General features: G+C 42.3%; 2 protein-coding genes across 5 annotated transcripts in view; one reads left to right on the top strand and one right to left on the bottom strand.

Annotated features, from left to right (window-relative positions):
* TDP1 (tyrosyl-DNA phosphodiesterase 1) overlaps nucleotides 1–9303 on the bottom strand; it is a 78790-nt gene extending 69487 nt beyond the window's left edge. For both annotated transcript variants that reach the window (XM_046647006.1, XM_046647007.1), the window contains exons 1-3: nucleotides 8729–9303; nucleotides 4640–4683; nucleotides 3449–3504 (exon numbers count right to left, since the gene is read on the bottom strand). In XM_046647006.1, the coding sequence (XP_046502962.1) occupies nucleotides 3449–3504; nucleotides 4640–4683; nucleotides 8729–9296 (668 nt within the window). In that variant the 5' untranslated portion in view covers nucleotides 9297–9303. The remainder of the gene's footprint in view (nucleotides 1–3448; nucleotides 3505–4639; nucleotides 4684–8728) is intronic.
* Nucleotides 9304–13513: 4210 nt separating this feature from the next.
* The window catches only part of EFCAB11 (EF-hand calcium binding domain 11), a 130998-nt gene continuing 119583 nt past the window's right edge, over nucleotides 13514–24928 (top strand). For all 3 annotated transcript variants that reach the window (XM_046647051.1, XM_046647052.1, XM_046647050.1), the window contains exons 1-3: nucleotides 13514–13700; nucleotides 14265–14360; nucleotides 18227–18272. In XM_046647051.1, the coding sequence (XP_046503007.1) occupies nucleotides 13626–13700; nucleotides 14265–14360; nucleotides 18227–18272 (217 nt within the window). In that variant the 5' untranslated portion in view covers nucleotides 13514–13625. The remainder of the gene's footprint in view (nucleotides 13701–14264; nucleotides 14361–18226; nucleotides 18273–24928) is intronic.

Genomic DNA, 24928 nt, shown 5'->3' with positions numbered 1-24928 from the left:
TTGGGACAAGAAATGGGTCATTTCCTTACTACATCTGCATTAGATGCGGGGTTGGTGAGCTGAGAAGTCAAAAGATTTCTTGGACTCTCAAGGTCTGGCAGTAGTGCTCTTTTATTCAGAGAATAGCCTGGGGACAGGACTCATGGGCAGTGAAGAGCTGCGATGTGTTGAGGGTTGGAACTAAATTTATAAGGCATAGGTATGTGAGTTATTTCTTTAGAAGACAAATGAAAGATCATGAAAAAAACTGTTAAAATGGTATCAGTGCAGGTGGGGTCTGGTTATTGGGTGGTCCTACAACTTTAGATCAGAATCAGATCGGATTAAGTCAGGACCCCTATGCTTCCCCTCCGCCCCGCATGATCTAGATCAGTACATAGGGCAGGACGCCTCGGGCTTCTCCCTGGGGCAGCCTTGATCCTCACCACATTCACCAGGTTCCTGCCGTGGACGAGGCAGACTAAACCCCGGGAAACAAAGTGAACAGACCCAGGCCCACAGCTCACTAATACATGGTTATATTTCAATGAAATAGAGCCCAAGGTACACTGAAAATGCTATAGTTTTGAATTCCAAAAGGACAACATAGAAACATTCTTCAGGAATAGATTAAAAAGGCTTTTAAGGGAATCATGGTCTTTCCCAGTTAATTCAAAGCGAAGTAATCCTTAGAAATCAATATATCTTTATAAGCTCTTCCAGCAAAACAAAAATTGGATTTTTCTCCAACAAGCAATCAAGCAAGATGAACAATTGTAGTCATTTCCACATTTATCAATCATACTGCAAAATGATTCTCTACCATACACGAAGGAAGAAAACAACTAAAAAAAGAAACTACAGAAAATGCACTTCCAGTACTAAAGCCTAAACACCTAATGCTCGATAGCTTTATTCTAACAGCTTAGGTAAAATAAAACGAAGAAACATATCTTCCCAATTTTTTCCTATTTGGAAAAAATTTTCTATTTTACAACTAGAAAAACAGTACAGAGGATAATGCAAGAGACATTCACACATCTATTACCTATAGACAAGTAGTGTTACCAGATCATGAAGTCTTTTTAAAAAATAAAAGATTAAACATTATTGATAGAAGTAGAAGTCCTCATTAATTACTTCAAATCTATTGGTTCTATAAACTATCACAAAAAGGCAGTGTAATGGTTAATTTTGTGTCAACTTGACTGGTCCAAGGGGAGTTCAGATAAAATCTTATCTGTGGGTGTGTCCAGATGAGATTAGCATTTGAATTGGTGGACTCAGTAAAGTAGAAGTCCCTCCCCAATGTGGGTGGTCATCATCCAATAGCTGAGGGTCTGAACAGAACATACCCTCTCTTCCTGCCTGAGCCAATTACTCAGAATAAATCTTTCTCCCTCTGTCTCTATATCTCTTATTGGTTGTTTCTCTGGAGAACCTAATGCAGGCAGTGTGTCAATGACAACATAAGAGGTATATACCCTTATGATCTGAATTTTTCTATATACGAATTCTGGATGCTACCTTAACTTACTTTAGGTCATTCCTCATCTTTAACAATGCTCTTGATGGCTTTCCTAGGATGTATTCAGAAATAAGGGGGTGGTGGGAGAGGGAGCCGCCTATAGTCCCTTGACTAGAATTACTGAGAGCCTAGTGTACTGGCTTGCTGGGGCTGCCATAACAAAGGACCACAAACTGCGTGGCCTAAACAACAGAAACATATTGTCTCACAGTTCTGGAGGCTGGAAGTTTAAGATCAAGGTGTCAGAAGGGTGGGTTCCTTCTGAGGACTGTGAGGGAAGGAGCTTCCAGGCATCTCTCCCAGGTTCTGGCAGCCTCAGGTGCTCCTTGACTTGTAGATGGTGCCCTCCCCATGTCTTCGTTGTGTGTCTGTGTCCAAATTTCCCCTCCTTGTAAGGACACCTGTCATATTAGAATTAGGACCCACCCCAATGACCTCATTTTAACTTGATTCCCTCTGTAAAAACCCTGTCTCCAAACAAGGGCACATTCTGAAAGACTAGGGGTTAGGAGTTCAACAGATCTCTTTTAGGGTAGGAAAATTCAACCCATAACAGATACTAAAGGAACTGTAGTCTATACTTTGCCAACACTCCAAAGGAGTGGCAATTTGATTTCAAGGTCTTTGAGAAGCAAAGGGATGAAGAACAAAAAGTGCCAATGCAAATCCCAGGGGCACTTACTGCCCGGAGGAGGCCGTGACCAAGACTGCTTATTGCCTCCCGATATCCGTTTTTCCTTTCTTCTTTCCTAACAGAACTGATCTTATTCAGGACAAGGTGTGCTCAGCTAACAGACTCCATTTGCAGCCTCTTTTAGAGCTGGCTATCGTCTCGTGTGACTGAGTTCCACTCAATGAAACAGAAGCAGGTGTTACGTGGGACTCTAGGAAGGCTGCTGAGAGGAGGCACAGCTGGGACATGACCCTTTCACTGTCTTCCTTTCTCCTTCCTGCCACCTGGAAGAGACCAGTGACCTGGAGCTCTGAGGACTGAGGTCACACACCAGGATGGTGGGACAGAAAGAAGGGGTGGGTAAGTCTCTGAGAACCATGGCAGCCCCTAATCCAGACCACAAACATTCACCATCTGGACTTCTTAGGCTGGAGAAATTATTTTCTCCCCTGTTTAAGCCACTATTATTTTGAGTTCTCTGTTACACGCAGCTAAAACTAATCCTGTGTATTACAGGTCAAATACAAGCCCTTGAATGCCAAAGCCACTTGGGAAATTTCAACAGCATTCTATCTACGCTATGAATGTCTTCACCATCTGATCCCTAAACACATCAAGGACTTTTGAGGACCCTGACTCCTTCTTTCTGTGTATTCCTCCATCTTACTTGCTGTTATGGGTTCTGCCACATATATGTGTTGGAAATAGGATGGGTGGCATGTCACTGTGTGATGCTATCTTTATGTGGTCTGCACTGCCTAACATGAGACTGAGGAACTGCAACACTCAGCCAGAAAATCCATCACTTTCATAACCTGGAGAAGAGAGGGCTCTACGACCCCCCTTATTTCAACTCCTAAACCACAGGGAGAATCATTTGAGAAAGAGATTCTCAAAAAAGAACAGCACTGACGTGTTAAGTGCAGTGTGGCATGTTTACAGGTCTAGAAAGTATGTGGCAATGATCTTTTCCTTCACATTAATATTGGACGTGAAGTTCTTTTATTTGGGTTGGAATTTGTCCTCATCTACTCCTGGACAGAGCAACAGAGGAAAACGCTAAAATCTGTATAAGAATTGCACAGGATTAGTTAGAATGGATCAAAAAATGCTGTTTTCCCAATATAACAATGTCTGTAAGATTTCAATGGCTTCAAAAGAAATAGTCAAAAAAGATGAACAGCAATTGTCTGAGAAACACAAATCTTGTGTTTTAAAGCTCCATTGCAGCTATGATATGATATCATCCATCAGTCTGTCGTACTCACCTGAATTCCGGTGGATACTGTTTTACAAGCCAGTCGACGTCAAAGCAGTAGTTAAACTAGATGGGGGGAGAAAGAACTAAGTCATGAGTACTTTAGCCAAGTAGTCTACAAGGAGAACTGTTTCTTATTAAACTGAAAGAAACTCTAAAATAATGAACTACATATTTTATTTATAAACCTGGACAGTTACGCTACAACACTCATAAACAAACCTAAAGTGCATCTTGAAGGGAATACACGGTTCAAGGAATCCAAATCAATGGAGGAGTGCACGAGAAAACAGGAAATTATCTCTGCATGCTTTGGCAGCACTTGTATTTGTTATTTCTAAGAGCTTGCTGATTCATTTAAATAGAAGGGCTTATGAATTTATCCCTTTTTCCCCAGGTGATTATAACAAGGACTTTTAAAAAAGAACATTTCCTTTCAGCCTAACTTATGAGCTAGCTTTGTAAACAGGCGTCTGGGAATGTACATTCACTTGGCTTACAACAATTACATCTTGACCACAAGGTCTGCACTGGATCACCCATGGGGGCTCCTCCTCAAGCCTGGGTAAGCCTTGACCCTCCTCCTGGACACAGTACTCAATCTAGCTAAGAGAGCACATACAAACTGACCCCATGTTCCATCTGGAGACCAGAATTCCCGTGGCCATGATGAACGAGCAAGGACCTGACCTTTTTTCTGACTGTTTACTTGAGAGCCTAGAGCATTAATGTGATTTATCAACACAAAGGGACCGGTTCTATCAGGCAGGGGCAACCAAACATGCAGAAGTATCCATAACTTTTACTCACTTGTTTTTGGTAGGTATAAGAAATTTCTTATCTATTTTTCTAAATCAAATCAAACTTGACTTATCCTTTACTTCTCTATCCACACCTCCTGAGGAGTTGTGTCAGAGTCCCATGAGTTATCAGTGTCACAGAAAGAAGTCCCTCAGGTTGGAATTTCCAAAGTGACTTCTTGGCCAGTCCTTGTGGCCCAACTGAGAGTCAGAAGCTCCACTGATAGTGGCATGCATGGATGGCCATGGATCTCAGAACTGTGGCACGTGGTGCCAGTCTCCAGGTATGTGTCATCTCGGCAACCCTGCAGAGGACTGGCCTACAGGTCTCCATCTCTCATATTTTCTTTATGAAGTTAATTATTTGTCTTCTTCATCCAAAGAAAAGACTGTAAACTCACCTGAGCTGAAGAAACAAGTGTCCCGAATAGAGGAGATAAAATATCTGAGAAGACAAAACATTTAAATCGAATTCATATTTTGATAAAAATTCTCTAGTAACAATAATCACAATTGACTTATTAAATAGTCACCGACAATCAAAATTTGGCTTAGAAAACAGTGAACTAAGAAGCTACTACAAAGCTAGACTTTAATGTTCCACAAAATTTAAGAGAACATTTCCCTGTGCTATTTAATATTTATTATGTATTCTTTCACAAAATATAATGTAAAATTAAAATCTACGACTTCAGACTGGTCAATTTTAGAAATTGCCAAAAAAGACAATAATGATACATGTTCTTCTTCTTTCCATTCCTTGAAGTACTCACTCAAGTCCCTCTCAGGAGACCTCTCCAACCCGAGACTAGCAAGATAGTTCTTGTCCGGAGCCTGAGAGCACTTCTTCCTTTGAAGGAGAGGGCAGAGGCACCCACAACCCTAAGCTCGCATTTCCAGCATCCCTCGTCATCTCTAAGGAGGTTCCACCTCGCACCCCTTCAAGCTTAACTTCAGATAGGTCAGAAAGCTCACTTCTCACAAACGACACCATGAGAGGAAGTACACGATCGTTATTCCCACTACTGACTATAACAGTCGCACTTGTCCAGGACCTTTGAGGGGCCCGGCACTGGTCCTGGGACTTTCCACGTGTTAACTCTTACTCATCGCAGCCGCTTTCTGAGGTGGGGACTGTCGTTCCTGTTTTGTAGATGAGGAGTCTCTCCTTAGAAGGCTGCCCATAGGGGCAGCCAGGTGGTGCAGCGGTTAGGTTCGCACGTTCCGCTTTGGTAGCCCGGGGTTCTCAGGTTCGGATCCTGGGTGCAGACATGGCACCGCTTGGCAAGCCATGCTGTGGTAGGCGTCCCACATATAAAGTAGAGGAAGGAAGACGGGCACAGATGTTAGCTCAGGGCCAGTCTTCCTCAGCAAAAGGAGGAGGATTGGCAGCAGATGTTAGATCAGGGCTAATCTTCCTCAAAAAAAAAAGAAAGCCACCCATAGCCACACAGCTACGAAGGGGCAGAGTCGGGATCTGAACCCGGACTGTCTCGCTCCAGCACTTCTGCTCTTAACCACCAAACTGGTTCTGAGGATTAAGACTGGGCTCATTCATTTATTTGACCCATATTTAGAGTGTTTCCCATCTTCCAGACATGGAGCTAGATGCCAGGATACAAAGATTTCAAAAGAAAAAGAAAGTCCTCTTAAGGAAGCTCCGACCTTAATGGAGAGGTACACAATGAAGAGAGAAATTGCAATACATTCCTTGATGGTCTCCTCCATTTTGTCCACACTGGCGGCTCCTCTTCTGTCTTTCTTAATTTACTCATCTTTAAAGGCCCATCTGAAATCCCTCTTCCTCCATGAGATCTTCTAGACAATCTGCAGTCATGATGCATGTTGGAGTGGTATATCAAACAGTTCAAAGAGCACGGATTCTGAGGCTGGAATGCCTGGATTCAAATCCCAGCTCTGTCATCTACCAGCTCTGTGATCTTGGGCAGATTATTATTATTATTTTTTAAAGATTTTATTTTTTTCCTTTTTCTCCCCAAAGCCCCCTGGTACATAGCTGTATATTCTTCGTTGTGGGTCATTCTAGCTGTGGCGTGTAGGATGCTGCCTCAGTGTGGTTTGATGAGCAGTGCCATGTCTGCATTGGGCAGATTATTTAACTTCTCTAAACTACAGATCTGTCACCTACCCGAGGAGGAGAATTGTACCATCTACTCATAAAGCTGTTGTGAGGACTAAAGGAGATATCTGTGTAATAATCTATGTAAAAGCTCTTAGCATAACGTTAGCTTCTCCTTCCTCAATATCTTGGTGCTGGTAGCCAGTCTTTATCATTTTATTATATACAGCAAAACCTTGCATAGTTCTCTAGTGATCTCCTGTGTCTATCTCTCTCAAAACAAAAACACTGAGACCTATTGTATATGTCTTCCAAGAACCTAGACAAGACATTCACAAAAAGAAAAAAAAACTGTAGAATCAAACTCTTTACAGTATGAATATTTATGCTTCACACAGAAGATATATAGTGCAATTATACCTTTGATATATAATTAAAACACTACTGACAGTGAACATAATCTCTTCTGTGGGCCAGAAAAAAGGTAATCTGAAATGAGCGTGATAACGTTTACTTTGTATATCCGCCATGTGACTATATTGTGCTGGTCACTTTGCGCACTTCCTCCCTTTTTCCTGAATCTTCAGTTTAAAGATGAGTAAATTGAAATATGAAGAATCTTAGGTCCTTCGCTAGTTACCCACACAGCAAGCAAGTGGTGAGGTCAGGATTCAAACCCTGTGTCTTGGACTCAAGAGCTCCTCTTCTTCCCTTAAGGAAAACTGTTTCCTCTCTACACTCAATACTTCTGACACCAAGTGTGCGGGGTTTTCCATACAGACCAATTCTCTAGTTCTCTGTGGACAGTGGCTGGGTGTCCTACAATTTGACTCAATTCTGACACCATCCACCCGGAGTTGGCCTCAGATCTCACAGGCTTAGGGTTCAGTCCCACAAGACTGCCCCCACTTCAGACACCAATCACAAGTCCAGACCTCACATACATCTGACCAACAGGCTGTAAACTGGAGGGTTGCCAAGACCCCCTCCTTGGGGTTTGATAATTTGCTATTAGGCCTCACAGACCTCAGGAAAGCACTTTATCTACTGGATTACTAGTTACAGCTCAGTAACAGCCAGATAGAAGAGATGCACAGGGAGAGGTATGCGAGAGGGAGTGGAGCTCCCCGCCCTCTTCAGATGTACCACCCTCCCAGGACCTCCATGTATTCACCACCCGGAAGCCCTCCGAATTCCTCCAGTTAGGGCTTTTTTAATGGCACACTTGATTAAATCATTGGCCATTAATGACTATTGCAACCCCCAGCCCCTCTCCCAGAGATGACGGGGTGGGCCTGAAAGGTCCAACTTTAACCACATGGTTGGCTCACCTGGCAACCAATCCCCCATTCTTAAGGGCTTTCCCAAAATCACCTCATTATGATAAACTCAACTGTGGTGGAAAGGGGCTTGCTATGAATAACAAAAGAGACTCCTTTCACATTTATTACTTTGGAGCTGTTTCAGGAGCCTGGGACAAAAACCAACTATAACCTGGAATGAAGACCAAATACATATATCATAGTATCACGCAGATGCTCCATGGTGACTAACCAAAGATCATGGCATTCTTTTTTCATGTCTGCATCAGGAACCAAAACCAGGCTTTCAAGCACTGGTTCTCAAACTCAATTGGGCATTAGAATCCCCTGAAAGGCTTGTTAAAGCACACATCACAGGACCTCACTCCTTGCTCGCAGAATCTGATTCAATGAATCTAGAGTGGAGCCGGAGAATCTGCATTGAACAAATTCCAGGTGATGCTGCTGATCCCGCTGGTCCAGGGACTCAACAGAATGATTGCTGTCAAGTATTTGCTACCTTGTTAATAGCGTTGTTGATCAAGTTTAATTTTTATTTTTTATTTTTCTATTGCTGGGAAAGATTCACCCTGAGCTAACATGTTACCAATCTTCCTCCTTTTTGTTTTTTTCTCCCCTCCTCCCCAACGTCCCAGTACATAGTTCTATATCCTAGTGGTAAGTCCTTCTAATTCTTCTACGTGAGCTGCTGCCACAGCATGGCTCCTGACAGACGAGCAGTGTGGTTCCACGTCCAGGAACTGAACCCAGGTCGCCAAAGCAGGGCACACCGAACTTTAACCACTAGGCCGCCAGGACTGGCTCAAAGATAATTTTTAAATTAAAAGTTAAACAATTCTAAACACTGTACTAAGTGTTCCAACAGGGTTGATCTACAGGGCTATGAGAGACACCCTCTGATTTCCTGACCGAAGTAAACAGTTTGCTGTCAAACTAATGCATCTACTTTCAAAATGGTTAATTTTTTTTCTCCTGAGTTAAGACAATGAAGAAGGGTCTTGGAGATCATTCTAGGCTACTCTCCTGTTTTATTGACGGGATCCTCCCATGTGCAGTTTGACAGCTCCTGGACACCTAGCATCACTTACCCTTGATGTGGAGGGCTCCGGAGTTATACTTTGGCTTAATTCCTGAGACTCGAGTGAGGTAAAATTGGAAGGGGTTCCCTTTATCCAACATGTCCCACATGTCTTGGCCTTCTCCTGACGTCTCATACTCATCTTCCTCCTCTTTGAGCCTGAAGCTGGTGGGAGGACCAGGCTTTCCAGTTCTTTGGGGAGCAGCATCTCTGGGAGGAGAGATGCCTTTCTCCTCTTTGACTGCCACTTTCTTCGCCTGCTTCTGCTGTGTTTCTTGTTGCAGCTCATCATCGCTGCTGGATAGACACCAACCTAGGTCTTCCTGGGAACCACTCTTCTGCCTTTTGGGAGGCAAAACTTCTGAGGCCGAGTCTGTGTTGCTGAATTTCACGGGTGATAGCTTCCTCCTGTGGGCAGCTTTCCGAGCCTCGGAACAGGTGTAGCGTGGCTCATTTGCTGCTCCCTGCCCAGCATGGGGGAGAAAAGAGGAGGATGGCTTGTCCAGTTTGGGCTTTTCTTCTTCACTTTCATCGCTACTGGATATCGTCCACCTCCCATAATTGCCTTCCTGAGACATTATCCTTCTTCTGGAAATGAAAGATGGAAATATTGTTATTTCCCATTCACTGGGCCATTGGCAAACTGCTGCTCTCTAACTCCCTGTCATATGAGCTACCACAACACATATAGCAACCTGACACCTACCAAGACAGCGTCAAATGATCAATTCTGTATATACATTATCTAGAAGTACTTCCATGAGGACCCAACTCACTTAATTATCATATTGGCCTTGTCCTAAATCAAACTACTAAAACGTGCAGAGGAAAAACTTATACTGAAGCAAAACACTTATGTTCTATATCACAAAGTCTAATTTCCACTTTCTTGGTCTCAGAAGAGGAAACTAGATGAAATAGGTACTTTTGGTTTTGTTACCTACAAAAAGTCACAAATTCAATGGTAAAGGGCTCATTTGCTGCTCCCTGCCCAGCATGGGGGAGAAAAGAGGAAGATGGCTCGTCCAGTTTGGGCTTTTCTTCTTCACTTTCATCGCTACTGGATATCGTCCACCTCCCATAATTGCCTTCCTGAGACATTATCCTTCTTCTGGAAATGAAAGATTTTGTAGATTTTCCAGCTAGCTAAAGAACAGTTCCTTAGTGTGATTTTTGTTTAAAACATTTTAGTACAAGAACCAGAGGAAAATTAGAGAACACAAAGAGTCTGTGCTCAGACTGTTGATAGAGTGTCTAAATTTTTGCCTTTTTTATTTTTTTCCTTTTTCTCCCCAAAGCCCCCCAGTACACAGTTGTATATTCTTCGTTGTGGGTCCTTCTAGTTGTGGCATGTGGGACGCTGCCTCAGCGTGGTTTGATGAGCAGTGCCATGTCAGCGCCCAGGATTCGAACCAACGAAACACTGGGCTGCCTGCAGCGGAGCGCACGAACTTAACCGCTCGGCCACAGGGCCAGCCCCTAAATTTTGCCTTTTTAAAGAGACTGAGCAGGTCGCATTGAGTGGGGTATACCAAAACAGAATTTGACACTGTTCACAGGACCCCAATTCCTAAAAAAAAGAATTGATTTACCACCAAAAGATTTACAAACGAATATACTTTCATGTTTCACACTAAAAAGACTATTTTTAAGGTATCTATCACTTTTCACAATTTCTCACTTAACTTCAGTTAATGACCAGTCGAATCAGATAGCTCCATTATATTCACAATAACAAAGTTTACTTTTTAAAGACAGTGTTTATGTAACAGAGTGGATTCAAATAAAAATATCAAGCAAATAACAGCATAGGTGTTGAAAGACTAACTAGGGAGGAGGGAAGTGAATGACTGAAATCGGCAAACACCGCCTTAAGTTATATTGTCAAGGAGGAGGAAAACGTAAAAATTCTCCCACCCAATGCCAACTCAGAACATCAGATCGTCTATTAGGAACTGAAAAAGATTTGTGGATGGGATGCAAATAGGTACTCCTCTTAAAGTTGCTAGGTCTTCCCCTCCCACCATCATACCAGACCCAGCTGGAACAGTTCTTTTACACTTCCAGCAGCTCCTTCTTACAGGGCTTGCAGACCATGAGAGTGGGCCTAGGAGTCAGGCTCTCAGTTGAGGCCCTGGATGAGTAATAGTGGACAAACATGGGCCCCAATTTCAAATCCAGTCATTACTAAGTGATAAATGTGCACTTAGGCAGGTTCCTAAACTGCTGTGCCTCAGTTTTCTCCTCTGTAAAATGGGTATCATACCTACCTCCCAGCGTTCACTCATTCAACAAATCTTACTGAGCAGGCACTAGGTGCCAAGAGCTGGGAATCAGGAGTTAACAATATAGAAAGTTTTTGCCCTAGAAGAGCTTACATTTCAGGAGGAAAGAGACAGACTAACACAAAAAGAAGCCAAGATGGCCTTACAAGACATTCATTACGTTTTACACATATGAGATAGTAATAGAATGCCCTTACCCTGGAATACTCTGAATAAGTAACACTCAAGTGCAATCTGGAGGATGAAAAGGAACCAGCGGAATAAAAAAGGAGATGAGGGGGAGGGGACGTGAAGAGCAGTGTAAGAAGAGGGAACCCAACCTGCAAAGGCCAGGAGGTGGAACAAGGTTGTAATAACTCCAAGAGCTCACAGGAAGACTCGAACAAGGCAGGCAGTAGTCCAGGATAAAGGTGGGGTGGCGGGGCGTAAATCGCGTTAAAGATACCGGATCTTATTCTGAAAACAATGGGGCCCCACTGAAGGGCTTTAAGCAGGGGTGTACCTTGGCCCGATTTACCTTTTTAAAATATTACGTTCCCTAGAACCCTCTGTGAAGAATGGTTGGAAAGGAGACAAAAGTCCAAGGAGAGGAGACTGCTGCAGGGACTCAGAGATGATGAAGGCGGTGGGGATGCAGTGAAGTGGGCTGACTCCTGGTACCAGGAGGAAGTAATGACAGCTGCTAACTTTTCTGTGCGTTCATCTCGGGCCAGGCACAATTCGAAGCACTTTACCCGCTGTAAACTCATTTCATGCTCATCCGTCTATACTAACTACCACGATTGCTTCCATTTACGGGGAAACTGAGCCCAGAAAAGTTAACTGGCATATGGTGAGCGCTCAACAGGCGCTAGCTATCACCACTACCTGCCCAGACACCCACACTATTAATAGAAGCCGGAATAAGGACCCGAGCGGGGGACCCCTCACGCCCACACTGCGGGCAGGACTCGGGGCTCTGCAATGACTGCTGCGCGACCCGAAGAGGTACTCTACTGGGGGAAGCCGAGGCCCAGGGCCGAGGGGACCATGCCCGGGGTCTTTACCAGATGAGCGGCTCCCCCCGCGAGCCGCCTTCAGCCCCGCAGGGCACTCGCGAACTCGCCGGACCCGAGCGGCCCGCGCACCGCCCCGGGCGGCAGGAGCAGGATCGCGGGCTCCCACGGCCGCCGAGCACGCACCTGAGGCACCGGAACCGTGCCGCCGAACCAGCACCGGGGATGCCCACCGCGGCCACCGACTGCGCTTGCGCGCAGTTCAAACCCTCAGGGCCGCGGCGCGCACCTCGCGGCCCCGCCCCTTCCCCTTCCGGGACGCCCGCCGCTGGGTCCTAAAGACCGCCGGATCCACAGGGGCCGCAACCCCCCTGGGGGCTCCCACTGAAGGGGGCAGAGGAGAGCCCTGGCTGCCTCCAGCTCTCGGCTCACCTGGCCGTTTCTTCTAAAGAGGGGAGAGAGAAATAAACCTAAAAAGAGGCGAGAGAAAATGAAGTGTCCGAAGTGTTCCCTCGCTTCTCCCTTAGTTAGTTAGCAAAACTCATCCCTTTTACAGGGATTCTCATAGACAGCTTCATTCTCCCAGAGCCCGAGGCAGGAGGGTTTATTTCAAAGGGAGACAGATCAGCCAAGGTTTGAGGCAGCTGAGGGCTGAGACCAGTATCTCGGGAGAAGCGGGTTCGCTTGGGGCGCAAATTGTAAAACCTGCTGTAAAATGAAAGGTTGAGTTCCCATCAGCTTCAACCTCCAATGCCTGTTTCTTCGCCGAAACAGGTGTACGTGATTTTAATCTTACCGATTTGCCAGAAGAGAGAGGGATCCGAGACAAACTTCTTTGCAAAACGGACCCCCTCACCCCCGTATTCCTTGCCTTTAATAAAGATGTTTGGTATGAAATTTGGGCAGAATGCTGTTTTATACTGTTTATTCTCGGAGTTTCTTTCAAACCAGGCAACCATCGCAGAGGACTGAACGAAATAACTTGGTGTAAACATCCTAAGGGGTTGCTTGGTTCGTTTGCTGAACGTCTGCTTTGTGCCAGGCACCATGTTAGGTGCTAGTATTTTCCGGAGGACAAAACGGACACGGTAGCTACCCTGGAGGGAGCGCCCCCAGTGACTTGCTGATGTGCACGTGAATCCTGGACTAGGCTTGTTTTGTTTGGTTCCTTTTAAGCTTTGTTCACTCTTTCTGTGTCTCCCATAATGTTTAGCACAGTGCCATAGATCAGAATTAGCAAAAGTGATTTATTGCAAGGTGTAGGGGCAGAAAATGAAAAGAATCATCCAGGATGCGACAAAACAGCGACTGGGTGAGCAGGATTCCCCACCCGGGCGCTAGGAGTTAAGGGAGTGAGAGGGGCGGAGCCAAGGCGGGGGGCGGGCCTAGCAGCCTCTCCGCCATAGGCTGGTCCAAGGAAACGTTGTTAAACAAAGCCTCGGGCCAATAGAACTGCAGGGTCCACGCCAGTGGCTCGCAGGTCGACCAATGGGAGAAGACGTTGGAGGTGTCCGGCCAAATACAGCTTCCGGAGCTGCCGTGAGCGTGGCTGCGGTCCGCAGAGAGCGGGATTCTGGCCGCTGGGCTCGTGGGTTTCGCTGTCTCGGCTCAGTTGTGGCAAGTCGCGATGTCTTTCTCCCAGGCCGGGGCTCGGCCGCGGACATGGGAACCCACCCCTTCAGAACGCAAGAAATGGGTAGAAGTAGGTGTTCAGAGGTCTGAGTCTTGGATTTTAACTTGACCCCGGGCTCTCACTTCCATCACCGTGCCTGGATCTCACTCAGCCCGGTTGCATCGACAAGGACTGGACTATCCTTCCAAAGTGTCGTGGTTAATGACTGAGCCTAGGGCTGCAAGGCTTCTGGCTCCATGTCCAGTGTTCTGGCTACTTCCAAGTTCCTCTTCTCCGCTACATAGTCTATTAAATAATAGTTTCTTATCTGCCTCTTGCTGCCTTTCAAAGCCACCCCCTTTGTCTCACCTTCCTAATTCTAGGACTGAATTCTGGGTAGAATTTATGCCAATGGTTTAACGTAATTAATTTGTGTCAGCCTAGCGATCAAGTTGTTTGCACTGTTTTTGGGTAGATTTTAGCACATTAAGATTTGTTGAGAATTAAACTTTGGATAATAAAACTCCATTTCTGAGCCCTACTGCTCGGCTGAGTTTTAGATCTTGGAGGTCTGAATTTAATATAAACTAGTAACAAAAACAGCAGAACAGATAGTTTCTGTCTTATTAACTAAAGTTATTTAATGTTCTTTAGGTATTTAAAGCATGTGATGAAGATAACAAAGGCTATCTAAGCAGAGAGGACTTTAAAGTTGCTGTTGTGACGCTGTTTGGGTACAAGCCCTCCAAGGTAGAGCTTGCTTCTTATATTTGGGGGTGGGGCAGATAATACAATAGTGAGTGGATTCTAAGTAAAGTGCAGAGGGCTAGCTTAGGATGTTTATAAAGCAAATTGCTGACTTAGAAGCAATTTCAGAGATGTGTCCAGTGGTGAATTTTACTCTTCTTAAGAACCCTACTCGGATGAATTAGAGTCCAGGAAGCCTGTCTCACCACCAGACTGTTAATACTTATAATAAATATGAGATGCTAGGGAAGTGTCAAGAGGGAAAGCTGAGGATGGGGGTGGGGTGTTGGTAACAGGAGGAATTCATAGAGGAAGTAACATGTTTCTTTTTTAATTAAATTTTTTGCTCCATTTAAATTATAAAAGTAATGCATTTACGTAGTCAAAAAATTCACACAGTCTAGAAAAGCATAAAGTTGAATGTAAAATCCTCTCCCTTCCTACCAAAGGGTCCCACTCCTCAAGGGTTACCATTATTTTCTTATGTATCATTCCAAAACTTTCTATGCATGACAACCATGCCTAGCAGTCTATGAAAACATAAGTGGGTGCCCAGTATGCCTATTTTATTTGAACTTGCTTTTTTCACTTAACAATAGATGAACATAAAAACAAACACCATCAGCTCGTTAAAAAAAAAAGTTGCAAAGTATCCTCTTTAGCCAGTTTCCTGTTTTTGGTCATTTAGATAGTTTCCATTGTTTTTCATTCCTACAAACATTGCCGCAATGAGCATCCTTTTATGTCTGTACTTATACGTGTGGATTGTCTCTGTGGAATAAATTCCTAGAGGTACAGTTGCTGTATACATTTGAAATTTTTTTGGATATTGCTCTCCAGGAAAGGTTGCACTAGTTCACTAATAATGAGAGTTCAGCTGATCTTCAATGAACCTCCTACTTGACTAGAACAAATTTCCTGTTCCCCTTTCCTTGTGCTGCTCCCCTTGTCTATTACATCCATTCTAGAGAGGGATCCTTCTTGTTAAGCTGCTGAACTGGAATTAATCAGAGGCAAGATCTTGTCCAGATTTAAGAAATTCAACTGCAGCCATCAAGTAGAGGGAGACTCAGGGCTCTGCCTGGAATGCCCTCCCTCACGCCCTCATTAACCAGCTTGGCAATCATTTTGGCCCAGCTGTTGCTCATGAGCAGGCTCTACTTGTCTGTCAGATTGCAAGCCCAGTGAGGCCAGGGACCACGTGGTGTCTCACTTGTCCATCCTTCACTATGCATAAATGTATCACAACTTCATGGTAAATATGCTCTGTTGATACAAATAGATCCCATGAACAGCCCAGGTAGGTTCAGAGGGAATGCTTAGTTACTGAGAGGTTGATTATGGAGCTCAGAGAAGTAGTCAGGGTTGGCTCCCAGAAATTGCAGCTCTCCTGTTAACCTGAGATTATGTCAGCTGCAATTCCAAAGAAGGTCAGCTAATGGACTTAGCCTTTGGGTTTTTTTTTTTGTTTTTTTTGAGTAAGATTAGCCCTGAACTAACTGCTGCCAATCCTCCTCTTTTTGCTGAGGAAGACTGGTCCTGAGCTAACATCCGTGCCCATCTTCCTCTACTTTATATGTGGGATGCCTACCACAGCATGGCTTGGCCAAACTGTGCCATGTCTGCACCCGGGATCTGAATCAGCAAAATCCGGGCCGCTGAAGCGGAACATGTGCACTTAACTGTTGCGCCACCCACGGGCCCCAGACTTAGCCTTTGAAGCATCGTATTTACCCTGGATTCAGCTGGAAAGATCATTCTGCCTTTATCACCCTTGACTACTTACTTGGTTTTAATTTTAGAATGTAAGTGAGGAATTTAATGACAGGTGATATACATATGTACACTCCATGAAATTGAACAGACTTTTACGTTTATTTTCATACCTGGTCAAGGTTTTGGATTTTATTTTTTAGTCAAATGGAATGTTTATTGACCACAGATCACTAAACAGCAAAGTACTGATATAGCAAATCATCCCTACACTTATCAATCATTTGTACTGTGAATTTTTATTAAATAAGTGACACTTAATGTATAGCCTCTGTGGGGCCAGCCCTGTGGCCGAGTGCTTAAGTTTGTGCGCTCCGCTTTGGTGGCCCAGGGTTTCACTGGTTTGGATCCTGGGCATGGACATGGCACTGCTCATTAGGCCATGCTGAGGTGGCGTCCCACATGCCACCACTAGAGGGACCTGCAACTAAAAATATACAACTATGTACTGGGGGGATTTGAGGAGAAAAAAAAAGAAGAAAAAAAATGTATAGCTTCTGTAAAATTGAACAGATTTTTATTTTTATACTAGGTTGAGATTTGGGGTTTTGTCTTTGAATATTGCTTTTGAGCAAATGAAATATTTACTGAATGCAGGTCATGAAGCAGAAAAGCACTTGTGTGATAAACGGCTTATAACCACACGTAGTTGTTTACACAATGACATTTATTGCATTCCTCTTTAACAAAAGGAACACTTGCTAGGTGCTAGAGATACAAAGATGAATGAAACATAGACCCTACTTTGAAGCTGTTCACAATTTAGTGTATAAAACTGAGAAATACAAAGATAGATGAGATTAGGAACAGAAAGTGAAGGGGACAAAGAGCCTGGTCTAATTCCAGTAACTATAATAGGAGTCTGGGTGGCATTTAGGCTAGAGGAGCCAGACTCCTCTGATATGAAGGGTCTGGGAACACTTTGTGGGTGGTGGGAGAAGTTACACCCTGGTGATCGATTGGATACGGTGGTGGTAAGAAAGTGGTGTAACACCAGGACTGAAGGCATAGGGAAGCCACCAAGTAAGAAAATTCAGAAGGAGTAGGTTCATGGGAAAGACAATGACTTCAGACTGGAACACATTAAGTTTAAGGAGGCAATGAGCATTCCAAGTGCATTCAGTCATTAAACGCTGTGCTGGTGTTGAGGTTATGGGGGTAACCATCTGCTCTCAAATTGTACTGCCTGTCTTAGATAGAGGAATCTGAAATTGAGTGGAGAGGTGAGGGCTGGAGATAGATTCAGGATTCTTCAGTTTGCAAGTGGTACCTCAAAACATGAGACTGGGTAGCATTGCCCAGGAGGAGGATGCAGGGCCTGAAGGGCAGGAGCCTGAGGGCAGAACACTGGGGAGTACCAGCATTTAAGAGCAGGCAGGGACTTTGTGAAGAAGATGCAGTGGGAACCATCTGGGAGGGCCAGAAGGAATCAGAAAGTGCAGGGCATGGAATCCAAGGTGGAGAGCTGTGTCAGATGCTTCCAGGGTTCTAGTTCCATAATGTTTGTAGAGTTCTTGTAACAATGTAGGAAAATGCTTATTTCTTAATATTGACTAAAAGCAGGTCCCCAAACTTTATACACAGTGTGTTCTCAAATATGTTTAAAAATGCATAGAAAAAGAAAAAAGGTAGACAAGGCCTAAATGTTAACAATGGTTTTCATTGGATGGCTGCTTTTAAAATTTTTCTTCATCATAATTTTTTATGTTTTCTGCATCATGTTACTTTTATAATCAGGAAAAAAATTTAAAAATCAAGCCATAGAGCTCATTGTAATAATTACTATATTTGTCTAAAACAAAGGTTACCTTTTAGGTTATGCTACATGTGTGACAGACAAGTTGATTTTATATGCTTAAATCGTTTTGGTCAATGGAATAAAGTTTTGGGGGCCATTAGAAGCTGTAGTACGTTAGTGTCTGGTAACTTATATATATTAATGGAAGAGTAAAATGACTACTATGGCTGTCCTGTGACATTACTTCTTTGCTGGGCTAAACAAATTTGGTTTCTCATAAAATGCATCCAGGAATTAAGAACTTGCACCCTGAAAACATTTCATGAAATTATATGTCCTATTCTTTCCTCTTTTCTAGATAGAAGCCAATTCTGTGATGTCTTCAATAAATCCAAACACTTCCGGTAATATGAAAGTTAATATTAATTTTTCATACCCTTATTTAGACATTCATGAAACTAAAGTTAAGAACAAATATAGAGACTATAAAACATTATGTTTAAGCACATCTTTGTTTTGTTTCCCGTTACCCAAAAGATAAAGGTTTTGGTTCTTTTAATTTTGATTAATTCATGTATTTATAAGTATAATGTATGTTTATTATAGGAATTTTGAAACATCGAAAAGCATAAAGAAAAAAATGTTGCTTATAATTTCAACATCCAAAGGATGATTCTGAGTTTTTTGACTTGAATGAATGAATGTGGCATTTATTGAAATGGGAAGACTAGGGGAGAAGATTCGGGGTTCGGGGAGACCAAGAGTTCCATTTTGAATATGTTAAGTTTGGGAAGCTTCAATCAACGATGTCAAGGCAATCGGGCTGTATGAATATGGACTTCAGAGGAAAGCTCTGGGCTGAAGAAATGAATTTGAGAGTCATCAGCTTGTAGATGGTTTTTAAAGCCATGGGAATGGATGAGACCACCTTGAGAGACAGAATGCACTGAGAAGCTTGGGGACTGTAACCATTGGAAGTCAGAGGATAAGGATGGGGGAAGGAGACTGATAGGAGGGGCAGAGGGGCGCGAGGAAAATCGGGAGTGTTTGATCTAAAGCCAGGAGAGGTGGCTATTTCCAGGAAGAGGGTGTGGTCAAGACCGTCAAAGGCTGAGGAAAGGTCCTGTAGCTTAAGAACTGGAGAGGATCCCTTGGAGCTGGCAAACTGGGTGTGTTTGGTGACTTTAGCAAGAGCAGTTGCAGTGCGTGGTGAGGGCAGAGGCCAGGCTGGAGTGTGTGGAAGATAAATGGAAAGTCAGAAAGCGTGACAATGTGAGTAGATAAGCCTTTGAGTAGGATCAAGAAAGGTTTTGTTTGCTTTTTTTTTTTTTGTGGAATATGAAGAGTATGTTTCTAAGCTTAATGGAATCTAGTGGATCTAGTGAAGAGAGAAAAGGATGAGAGAGACGAATACCTATTGTTTGAGGGAATAGGATCCAGAGCATGCTGGATTGGCTGTTTAAAAATTACCATTTTTGGGGAATTATTTAAAGCTTACGAAAGTTGCACGATAGTAATAGGACATACAGAGAAGAGCTGTGCGCCCTTTAACCACATTCACTTATTGCTGCCATTTACCCTACTCGCCTTCTCATTTGCACTTTCTACCGCCACCCCTCCTCTCTGTGTATTATATGTGACCAGAGTGTACCTATCAATTTCATAAATTTATTTTGATGCTATTTTTTTATTTTATTGAGGTCATTATAGTTTATAACATTGTGAAATTTCAGTTATACATTATTATTTGTCAGTCACCATATATGTGTAACCCTTTACCCCTTATGCCTACCCCCCAACCCCTTTCCCCTCTGATAACCATTAATCAGTTCTCTTTGTCCATGTATTTGTTTATCTTCCACATAGAGTGAAATCCTATGGTGTTTGTCTTTCTCTGTCTGGCTTATTTCGCTTAACATAATACCCTCAAGTTCCATCCATGTTGTTGCAAGTGGGACAATTTTGTCTTTTTTTCTGGCTGAGTAGTATTCCATTGTGGGGTGTGTGTGTGTGTGTGTGTGTGTGTGTGTGTATCCCCCACATCTTCTTTATCCATTCATCAGTCAGCGGGCACTTGGGTTGCTTCCATGTCTTGGCTGTTGTGAATAATGCTGCAATGAACATAGGGGTGCATAAGTCTCTTTGAATTGTTGATTTCAAATACCCGGTAGTGACATAGCTGGGTCGTATGATATTTCTATTTTTAATTTTTTGAGAAATCTCCATACTGTTTTCCATAGTGGCTGCACCAGTTTGTATTCCCACCAGCAGTGTATGAGGGTTCCCTTTTCTCCACATCCTCCCCAACATTTGTTGTTTTTTGTCTTGGTAATTATAGCCATTCTAATAGCTGAAAGGTGATATCTCATTATAGTTTGATTTGCATTTCCCTGGTGATTAGTGATGTTGAACATCTTTTCATGTGCCTGTTGGCCATCTGTATATCTTCTTTGGAAAAATGTTCATATCCTCTGCCCTTTTTTTGATCAGGTTGTTTGTTTTTTGTGTTTTTGAGTTGTGTGAGTTCTTTATATATTTTGGAGATTAACTCCTTGTCGGATATATGATTTGCAAATATTTTCTTCCAGTTGGTGGGTTGTCTTTTTGTTTTGTTCCTTGTTTTCTTTGCCTTGCAGAAGCTCTTTAGTCTGATGAAGTCCTATTCCTTTATTTTTTCTTTTGTTTCCCTTGCCCAAGTAGGCACGGTACTTGAAAAGATCCTTCTAGGACTGATGTCAAAGAGTGTACTGCCTATATTTTCTTCTAGGAGTTTTATGGTTTCACGTCTTACCTTCAAGTCTTTAATCTATTTTGAGTTAACTTTTGTGTATGGTGAAAGATAATGGTCTACTTTCCTTCTTTTGCATGTGGCTGTCCAGTTTTCCCAACACCATTTATTGAAGAGACTTTCCTTTCTCCACTGCGTGTTCTTAGCTCTTTTGTCAAAGATTAGCTGTTTGTGGATGTGTGGCTTTATTTCTGGGCTTTCACTTCTGTTCCATTGTTGACACTGAATTTTTATCTAATTTACCATCTATATTCCAGTGTTGTCACTTGATCTACTAATGTCCTTAATACAGCATCTTTTCTGCTTTAGTACAGGAATTAGTCTTTGGTGTCATGTCTCTTTAGCCTCCTTTAATGTGGGACATTTCTGTAGACGTTTTTTTGTTTCTTGCCCTTTTTATAACGTTGATATTTTTGAGGAAATAGCCCACCTCTCACTGTTTTGTTTTGTTTTGAGAACATTCCTCATTTGTGTTCTCCTGGTGCTTCTCTGTAATTGGGTTGAAGGTAAGCATCCTCAGCCAGAATACTGTTTAGGTGGTATGTCCCTCTCAGAGTGCCACATCTGGGGGCACACAATGTCCGTCTGTCTCTCAGATGATATTAATTTTCATCACCAGTCAAGATGTTGTCCAAGTTTTCCATTGGATTATTTGTTTTTATTTTCTTCCCTTGCAACTAATAAGTAGTCTGTGGAGATACACGGTTAAGACCATGCAAATATTCTGCTTCTCATCAAGGTTTCCCCCTAGTTTTGATATCCATTCATGATTCTTGTCTGATTCACTTTTTGCCATAAGGGTTGCAGAATAATGATTTTCTAATCCCAGTGCTTCTTTCAGTTAACCTGTGGCATTGTAGTATAAACCAGAGACCTCCCTTCTTCCTGATCAATTGATGTATCTGTCTACCTGTCTATTATCAGTATGGACTCATGAATTTGTATGTTTTTAAAGATTTGTGATTCATTACAGTACTGAATTATTTTAGCACTCATTGTCACAGCCATTGAGTACCCTCTCAAGCTGGCACCTATGTCCTTTTGACTGGTTTGACTTTTTCTTTTTAAAAATCTTTTTATTTATACATGTTAGATTTACAAAAGAGTTTGCTGGATTGTTTTTGGAAACAAGACTCGGTATCATATATGGAACATGACTTTTAGAACAATGTTATTACTAGGGGAACATGTTTTTGACATAATCCCTAACTTGATGAAATTTCCCCAGGTTTTGAATTTCTTGTTAAAAATTTTAACACTTTCAAAATATTCAAATATTGTTTCTTTTTTTAAAAAAGATAAATTTTATCTTTTATATATATATATATATATATTTTTTTTTTTTTTTTTGCTGAGGAAGATTCACCCTGAGGTAATATCCATGCCAATCTTCCTCTGTTTTTTAGTATGTGGGCCACCAGCACAGCCTGGCCGCTAACAGAGCAGTGTAGGTCTGCACCCAGGAACCAAACTCTGGCCATTGAAGCAGAGCATGCTGAACCTGACCACTAGGCCATCAGGGCTGGCTCCTCAAATATTGTTTCTTTAGTGTTCAGTTAGTTATAACTTCGTGGTGAAGGCTTCCCTACATTTTTTTCTTTGGGTTTCTATGCAAATATTCTAATCTGCAAAGATTTCCGTAGCTTCTGGCAGGAGGATCTCTATGTTGATAGGATTTCTCTCCTTTAGGAATCCCCCAGTGCTCAGTGAGTTATTCTGTCTGGGTGAAGATCTTCCCCCGCTCATTTTATTTATGTAGCGTTTCTCTGTGATGTGACTTTTTTGATATAGCAAGTGTGATGTTGCTGCAGGCATTCTCACATTCATTCTTCTTAAAGATTTTCTCCCTTATGTATGTTCTCTGATTGTGAATTAAGGATTTGACTTCTCATGGAAGATTTTCTTTCCTTAATTAGTTCTTTGGTGTACAGAGAGGTGTTATTCTGGAAGAAAGATTTGCCACCTTCTTTATCGGTATATTAAGTTCTCTGAAGTAGAGTATAGGTTGACTTCCAACAGAACTTTTTCCCACATTCAATGTCATAAGTTTTTCCCTCATATGTATTATGTCATGTTTAGTGAAATACGACTTCATAAAAATGTTTCCCCATGTGTGCTACATTCATGTGGATAATTTGATGTACACCGAAGGGTAAATTCTGGCAGATTTTCCCACCTTCGTTACATTCTAAAGGTTTCTCCTGTGTGTGAGTGCTCTGATAGAAAGTGAGGACTGATTTGTGGCAACAGTTTGCTCCAGGTATCCATTATTTGCTTCCTTCTCTGTATTTTCCTTTTCTCTGATGTTTGAGAGAGGTTTGACTTCTGGCTGAAGATATGTTCATGAAATATACAGAATTTCCTCTCCTTTATGAGTTCTCTAATTCTTGAATTTTGACTTCATGCAGAAATATTTCTCACATTTGTTACAGTCACAGAGCTTCCTTTAGATGTGAGCGTGGATGTGCATTGGACCTTTAAGTTTTGGACAAGTGTCCCTCTATATTCACTACCTTCATGTGGTTTCTCCCATGCCTGTGTTCTCTCCTATCTAACGAAGACTGCATTATTATGGAACATTTTCTCAAATTCATGATGGCCTAAGGATTGCTTCAAAACTGGAGGTTTTTTTTTTTTTGCCTGGTGTGTGTTCAAATCTTTTTTTTTCTTTTTTTTTTTAATTGAGTTAATGATAGGTTACAATCTTGTGAAATTTCAGTTGTACATTAATGTTTGTCAGTTGTGTTGTAGGTGCACCACTTCACCCTTTGTGCCCACCCCCGACCCCACCTTTCCCCTGGTATCCACTGAACTGTTCTTAGTCCACATTTTAAAATTCCTCATATGAGTGGAGTCATACACAGATTATCCTTCTCTCGCTGGTTTATTTCACTTAACATAATTCCCTCAAGGTCCATCCATGTTATTGCAAATGGAATGATCTTGTTCTATTTTGCAGCTGAGTAGTATTCCATTGTATATATGTACCACATCTTCTTTATCCATTCATCTGTTGATGGACACTTAGGTTGCTTCCATGTCTTGGCTATTGTAAATAATGCTGCAGTGAACATGGGGGTACATAGGACTTTTGGGATTGCTGACTTCAAGCTCTTTAGATAGATACCCAGTAGTGGGATGGCTGGATCGTATGGTAGTTCTATTTTTAATTTTTTGAGGAATCTGCATACTGTTTTCCATAGTGGCTGCACCAGTTTGCATTCCCACCAGCAGTGTATGAGGGTTCCTTTTTTTCCACAACTTCTCCAACATTTGTTACTATTAGTTTTAGATATTTTTGTCATTCTAATGGGTGTAAGGTGATATCTTAGTGTAGTTTTGATTTGCATTTCCCTGATGATCAGCGATGATGAGCATCTTTTCATGTACCTATTGGCCATCCGTATATCTTCTTTGGAGAAATGTCTGTTCATGTCTCCAGCCCATTTTTTGATCGGGTTGTTTGATTTTTTGTTGTTGAGTTGTGAGAGTTCTTTATATATTATGGATATTAAGCCTTTGTCAGATATATGACTTGCAAATATTTTTTCCCAGTTAGTGGATTGCTTTTTTGTCTCAATGCTGTCAAAACTGGAGTTTTTTGATACTGAAAATAGTCTTCCCTAGGAGTAAGGCTTCCTGTCTTTGATGATATGCTCATGGACCTGCTCCTGTATGCATTTCCTTGCATTTAATATGAAGAATATTACATCTACTCTCACATCTACTTTTCAGTCAAATCATTAGGATGCTTCCTTTCATAGCGTCTTCTCTTAATAATTAATTTTAAAATATATTTCAAAAGGTTGCAAAGTAAATTAGTCATCTGAGAGATTCAGGGGACCCATCAGAGCAAGGATTGGGTTGGAAGGATGAGATCAAAGTGTAGATTCTTAGCACCTTGCTCCAATTACTGTGAAAGGGCTCTCCTTAGTCTACAAACTCCCAGTCTTTTCCCTTCCTCTTCTGGTCTTGATATCACTGGCAAATTACCTTTCTCAAAGCATCACTTTCTTCATGATTAGAGGAATAGCCAGGTTACTAACTCTCCAACTAGCTTCAATTAGTGTTCACTTGTAAGGGAAGTCTCAAGACCACAAACATCCAGGGGAAATATTAGAATAGCCATCCTAGCAAGAACTCACTGCTGAACTCTGATTGCTGCTAACGTAAATTTTTTCTATAAGAACTGTTCAATACCGAACCAATTTCAGACCATCAGCTCCCTCTTTTCTCCCTTTCAGTAACGAGTTATATTTACATGTTATTTTT

The sequence above is a fragment of the Equus quagga genome, chromosome 20, assembly GCF_021613505.1.
Source record: "Equus quagga isolate Etosha38 chromosome 20, UCLA_HA_Equagga_1.0, whole genome shotgun sequence".
NCBI lineage: Eukaryota > Metazoa > Chordata > Mammalia > Perissodactyla > Equidae > Equus > Equus quagga.
Note: the sequence above shows the minus strand (reverse complement) of the source record. Positions and strands in the feature narration are given on the sequence as shown.